The 6,536-nt window shown below is 45.5% G+C and overlaps 1 protein-coding gene across 1 annotated transcript; it reads left to right on the top strand.

The window, feature by feature from the left end:
- The first annotated feature begins 2,395 nt into the window (after positions 1-2,395).
- LOC114595673 (vitelline membrane outer layer protein 1-like) lies at positions 2,396-5,210 on the top strand. The gene is made up of 3 exons (XM_077927040.1): positions 2,396-2,595; positions 3,704-3,801; positions 4,919-5,210. The coding sequence occupies exons 1-3, from the start codon at positions 2,425-2,427 to the stop codon at positions 5,208-5,210; spliced, it is 561 nt and encodes a 186-aa protein (XP_077783166.1). The 5' UTR covers positions 2,396-2,424.
- The last annotated feature ends 1,326 nt before the right edge of the window (positions 5,211-6,536 follow it).

The following is a 6,536-nucleotide window of genomic DNA, read 5'->3' as shown; positions in this document are numbered from 1 at the left end:
TTGTTGCTGTTATCCATCATGCCTTGGGCAGAACTGATATCTCGTTGTTGTTCTAGAAATTTCTCTGTTGCTCTGTCTCATGCTTCATTGTTTTGCAACTTTAACAACAGCTGCAAAAGTCACTCTGTCCCAATAAATAACCCATCTTTACCATTTTTCCTCTCAGCCTGGGTAGAAGAGTGGTCTGTTGAACTGCAGATGACTCAGTAATGAACCTTATCAGTTCCTTGGCCAGTTCACAGACTCCTTTCATCCTCCCTTCCAACTGAAGATATATGAGCAATTACACTTCCAATTAAATTAAACTCCAAGTCTTCAGTTATTCAGTTCACTTTGTAAATAATAAAGGATGGGGAAGAGTTAGCTCTATGTTTCCATCGTAAACCTTTTGCAAAATAGAGCTTCCCTCCCTTTCTCCTCCCCCACCCCAGTTCCATTTAATGTTATATTCCATATCTATAACCCAATTTCTTCCATCCTCGCTTGAACAAATGTAATTTGAACTAACACTCAGAGGAGGGTTGATGAATCATAAATGTAGAGAAGAAAACTTTAAATAAAGAAGCCGTAGGCCCCCCTCCCCCCACACCATCTTTTGCACCAGATGAAGTCTTCTCTCAAGTATTAACCTTAAAGTCGTTATAGTTGGTTTTGTTCTGCAGTTTGTGATCTCATCTCTTCTAGCGTGCACCTGTACTTTAGTCCAATTAAGCTGTAATTAACAGGAGAACCTCTGCTTCTTAATGGGGGCATTGGAGGGTTTTCAGCAGGCAAAGTGCTTTTGCACTCAGCACCTCCCTGCTATGCCGGAGCGAGAGCCAGGTACTGAGATGAACTGCGAGTGAAGCCTATTTCCCTCTGTCCCTGGGGGGAATTTGCATTGATAATTACCCTCAACCATCTTTGTTTTTCCTTTGCCAACAGTCTCCCACTGCCATGGGGTCTGCTTCCAGAAAGGCAGAACGGAACTGGAAGCTGCACATATTAGTTAGTTAGCTTACATCAGCCAATTCCTGCCATCCTGCCTTGCCTTTCTGTTTGAGGAATTGATCTAGCCCCAATGTCCAACAACTCAAGGTTGTCTTTTGAAATCAGAAGTGTAGTCAGAAAAGCCATTAATTGGTTTTACTCATCAACTTGAAGTAATCACACTTCCCTCTGGGGGGGAACACAAGATTCAGGAAGATTTTGAACAGAGGAGAGAGAACCACACTTTCTGCGGAATAAATTCTCAAGGCTTAGAGTGAATCTCAAGGCTGTTATTCTTCCACTCAGTTTTTGCAGCTCAATCTGGTGTAGTCCACCTGCCATGGATCTCTCTACCAGTGCTGTGGTCTTCTTGTTCCTCACCTGCCACCTCTGACATGATGTCCTCACCCTTCTGACAGCCCTCCCCACTCTCACAGGCAAATGGGTTCTGGTTGTGGAGGCATTTCCTAAAGGCATTGGTAATGGGGGTGGAGGCAGGACAAAGAAGATTTCATAGCATGCTCTGCTTTGTGATGGCTCAGAGGAGGTGTTGCTCAGGACAGAGAGTTCCTACACTTCATTGTCCTGCCCCCTTTAAATCCCCTGCTCACATTCACATTTCCTCACTCGGCTTAAGGACGCTCTCATTCTGCCTGGCAGCTGAGAGACAGTAAGTAGAACTACCTTGCTCTGCTCTGAGAAGTTTGGTAAGGGAAGACAAGGCTTGCAACTTGGCCAGAATTACAGAGGCCTGATCAGTAGCCAGTAACCAGTGGGGATCCAGTCAAGCATTCTTGTTAGTGGTCTTAGGCCCTACTTTTTGTGAAACGTGTACCCCGCTTTTCACAAAAGATTTCAGGGTATTTAACAATACATTCCTTTGGAAGTGTTGCAAATCTATGGCAGCATCCCCTGACCTTGTGATCTCTAGATGTTCTGTACTACAATTCCCATCAGCTGGAACCAGCACCGTGTTTGCTGGCTGGGGATGATGGGAGTTGCAGTCCGGAGCATATGGAATTTACCAGGGTGGGGAAGGTTGGCTTAAAGGGCGCTGCAAGGCTATGCCCTTTCCATGTAAAAATTTGTAGATCAGTGTTGCAGGAGGTCCCAGGCATCCTCCAGCATCTCCTAATAGGGCTGGGAAGTCCCCTGTCTGAAACTTTGGAGAGTAGCTCAAGTGTAGACAGAACTAAGCTAGATAACCAATAGCCTGGCTTTGAATAAGGCAATCTCCTGTGTTCCTAGAGCGAAACCCCTGCTAAAGTGTGTATCTCTGATGTTGGAGGCACTTAGTCCAAGCTGAAGTAATCACACTTCTCTACAGGGGGAAACACAAGATTCAGGAAGATTTTGAGCAGAGGAGAGAGAACCACACTTTCTGCGGAATAAATTCTCAAGGCTGTTATTCTTCCATTCAGTTTTTGCAGCTCGATCTGGTGTAGTCCACCTGCCATGGATCTCTCTACCAGTGCTGTGGTCTTCTTGTTCCTCACCTACCACCTCTGTGAGGCAGGAGATCGAAACTATAAATCAATTCTCATTGTGCCCAATGGCGGGCAGTGGGGAGAATGGGGAAAAGTTGAATCCTGTCCCAAAGGACATGCATACGGATTCTCACTGAAGGTAAAGGCTTATCTATATCTTCTTTTTGAAACCCTGATCCCAAGGAATAGTCACAATAATGTAATATATATATATATATATCTACGAAAGCAAATATATATATATATATATATATATATATATATATATATATATATATATATATTAAGTTGCTTTCCATCTTTCTTTCTGAACCCATTGCCTGTATATTGCTGCCTGCAAGGTGCTTTGAAGTGTTGACTGCCATGCTTAAAGATTTAATAGCTCTAAAAAGTCTCCATGCCACTTTGTCAATCCACACTGGAGAGGCTTAGAGTGAATTGCATTTTACATAAAAGAAAACTGGATGGACTGGAGGAAAAAAGGGACAAGGATACAGAAAAGTTTGGAGTGCAATGAGCTGGCAATATTGTGGTCAGGTTTATCTTCCTGAAAAGTGAGCGCCCAACTGGAAAATACAGACTAAGCGGTTAGTGTGGAAGCAACCCAGGTGAGTTCTGGTGCTTTCTAGGAGGGTTGCCATAAATCCAGATTTTCCCTGACATGTCCAGGATTTCAACAACTTTCCTCCAAAAACCTCAACAACTTCTTGTGTTTGGATTCTTACTTCTTGAAATAATATGGCAAACTGGAGGAAACCTGCTGTAGCACATGAAGACATAAGAGAGGGATTGAGGATGCCTTAGGCAGCCATTAGCAAGATCATGTTTTTCCTATTAAGTTTGCTTACTTGGGGCACATTGGACTGGTTGCACCAAAAAGCTACTGTCTTTTGATGCAGCTCAGAATGTAAATCTCAATCCAGAACCTGTAATACTTGTACACAGTTAGGGACATGTAATTATGAACAGATCACTGCTTATTCATGTTGCAAGCTAGTACTTTGGAAAGTTCAGACCAGTTTGATTAACTACAATAACACCCCCCCCCCCTTTTGTAACATACACAATATCTTTTTTCCATTTTGTTTTCCGCATGGGTACTATTTCTTGTTTCTTTCTTTTTTGTGCCTGGTCTTACTCTGTGCACTTGTAATTTTGTCCTTTTTATTTTTCAATAAAGAATATAAAACAGAGTCCTAGCTTGCCAAAACAGCTTTATTGCAGTCTCTTTCTCTCATTTGCACCAGGCAGAGGGAAAACGAGGAATTACTGGTGATGATACTTCCCTCAATGGCATCCGTCTCCATTGCAGTAGTGGTGGAGTTGTAGAATCCACTGTCGGACCGTAAGCATCTTCTTGATTTTTCTCTTTGTTGCTTGGAAAGTGATGATGTGAGGGGCTGGGTGAAATCTATTATGTTTCAGCACCAGGGCAGGATAATGTCAGGGTCTATCATCCTCATTCTTAGCTCTCAGACTCTAAGGATACCAACTCTAGATTGCCTTCCAAATTTCAGAGGAACCCAAGCCCCACATAACAAAGAGAAAGGAGACTGCAACAACAGAGTACAAAGGAAAGGAAAAGCAGTGTTTCTTCCTGAGGACCACACATGCCAAGGAAAGAGAAAGCAAGAGGAAAGCACCATCTATCCTGAGAGTGGGGAACCTCAAGCCCAGGGGACAAATGTGGTCCCCCAGGCTTCTCTGTCTGCTCCTCATGAATATCTGTGATTGTCAGGGGTCAGGACCTCAGGCAGGAAGGCGAGGCAGGCTGAGTATGGAAAGGCCAAGACCTACCTAACCAGTGGCTGTGCCTTCCTGAGAGAAAGTAGGCAGAATACTGCATCTCTCCTTCCTGGCGGATGCACTGGCTTAAAAGATCAATGCCTCTGCTCAACAGCTGTTTAGCCGAGACCTTGATCCTGTGGGGTGCAGGTGCTGCCTTGCCCGTGGCTTTCTTGTAGGAAAGTCGTCACCACTTAAGTGAGTGAATCCCATCCTGCATGGTGCTGGTCATTGGTCTTCACGAAGAAGCAGCACCACCACACAGAATCAGGTCGTTCTGCTTAACATCTGTTAGGCAAGAGCAGCAAATCCTATGTGGCACTCATGCACCCTGACCTTACAAAACAACTTCATTCTTAACAGAAGATTGGGGTTCAAAACCCCTTTAAAGATTCTCTAGCTCCATCTTCCAGGGGGAGATTGGGAGGGTGTGGTGTGGGTGGACCCTGGGTGGCACAGGGCAGATCCACCTACTCCAGGGGTTACAACACACAGCCCTACTTAGAAGTTGAGGTTTGGTAGACACACTATACCTGATGAGGTCTACAAAAGACGCATTTTAAAAATCTAAGGAGAGAACTACCCTCTTGACTTTCGTGGTGGAAAGGAAATCATTCCAATTTGGGTCGTCTTTCCAGAGAGGCAGACATTACCATATTGTCTTCTCTTTTTTGCAGGTGGGGGGAGTGGAAAGAGGTTAAGAAATGCCCCAAGGGCTACCTGGTTGCCTTCACTCTGAAGGTGGAAGCCCCACAATTGCTAGGTGATAATACGGCAGCCAACAACATCCAGTTCAAATGTGGAGATGGGACTGTACTGGAGGGCGAGTCCACCGACTTCGGTACTTATGGCGACTGGAGCAAGAACTGCACCGCTGGTGCCATCTGTGGGATCCAAACAAAGGTGAAGGATCAAGCTCGAGGTGATAACACAGCACTTAATGATGTCAAGTTCTTCTGCTGTGACTGAATCACCTGGGCTTCATTCTGCTACAACACAGCTGCCTGTGTTCTAATGGTTTGTTGGCATGAAAGTTAACCAACAATAAATCTTAACCAACGAGTTGTGTGTATCGTTTGTAGCTTTGTCCCTTCCTGATCTCAATTCCTTAACCCTGTGTGACTTGGTTTTGGATGGGAGGCCAATGCAATATAAAAGAGGGTCCCATCCTAGACCCGTAGTGTGATATCTTTAGCCCATTGATCTTGCCAGGCCCACCAGCCTCTCAGTTTGTCCCATGAGGTTGCTTTGAACAAATTACACCCACTTGCCAATCACCAGCCATCTTAGGCACAGAGATCTCTTATGTCTGATCTAAGCACCCATACGGTAAGATTTGAGAATTTGAAGGAATCTGGGCACCAAGCATAGCAGCCAACTCCTGGGGGCCGAGCTCTGTTGTTGGGATGTGTCCAAGGAAACGGGGCAAATTGGCAGGCCTCCAGCTGGCTCCAGGCCCCCAGCTGTCAGCTGGGTGATCTCCAGTCCTTGGATCAGCATGTAATTGCAACTCAAGCCTCAGAAACCTTCAGAAGGTTGAGCACGCAGGCCAGCAGAGAAGAAAACTCTTCACAACAGAAGGGCAGAGAGAGGCTGTGTAAAGCATATTTAGAGTAGTTTATTTAGCATACACCAGGAAAAAGAAAACATGTCTGCTCTCCTTCATGTCCAAAGCAAGAAGCATAAGCAAATCTATACACAAAACGGAAGTTCCCAGCAAGCTGTGCTGGAATGTAAACAGGCATGTGACACACAACAGCCTGTTCCTCTTAAGGTGGAACAGAATATATCAGCACACCCCCCCCCCCCAAGTTGATGGGCATTGCCATTCAAATGGTGTGCATCATGTGATCAATTATGTGGGGCAGAGATTACCTGCCTCCCCCCATATTGTATTCAAGTCGGCACCCCGGCACCAAGCATCACCAAGAGCTCAAAGTGCTAAGCTCAGAGATAAGCCTCGGGCTGTTATTTGAGAGTAAAGGCAAAGGGACCCCTGACCATTAGGGCCAGTCGTGACTAACTCTGGGGTTGTGGCGCTCATCTCGCTTTATTGGCATTGGGCGCCGGCGTACAGCTTTCCAGGTCATGTGGCCAGCATGACTAAGCCACTTCTGGCAAACCAGAGCAGCACATGGAAACGCCGTTTACCTTCCTGCAGGAGCGGTACCTATTTATCTACTTGCACTTTGACGTGCTTTCGAACTGCTAGGTTGGCAGGAGCAGGGACTGAGCAATGAGAACTCACCCCGTCGCAGGGATTTGAACCGTCGACCTTCTGATCGGCAAGTCCTA

The sequence above is a fragment of the Podarcis muralis genome, chromosome 4 (genome assembly GCF_964188315.1).
Source record: "Podarcis muralis chromosome 4, rPodMur119.hap1.1, whole genome shotgun sequence".
Classification (NCBI taxonomy): domain Eukaryota; kingdom Metazoa; phylum Chordata; class Lepidosauria; order Squamata; family Lacertidae; genus Podarcis; species Podarcis muralis.
The sequence above is the reverse complement of the archived record's forward strand: the minus strand, read 5'-3'. Positions and strand labels throughout refer to the sequence as shown.

Coding starts and splice junctions, on each gene's coding strand:
- LOC114595673 (XM_077927040.1), top strand. CDS start 2,425: ATGGATCTCTCTACCAGTGCTGTGGTCTTCTTGTTCCTCACCTACCAC. Junction 2,596..3,703: donor CATACGGATTCTCACTGAAG/GTAAAGGCTTAT, acceptor CATTTGCACCAG/GCAGAGGGAAAACGAGGAAT. Junction 3,802..4,918: donor GTAGAATCCACTGTCGGACC/GTAAGCATCTTC, acceptor TCTTTTTTGCAG/GTGGGGGGAGTGGAAAGAGG.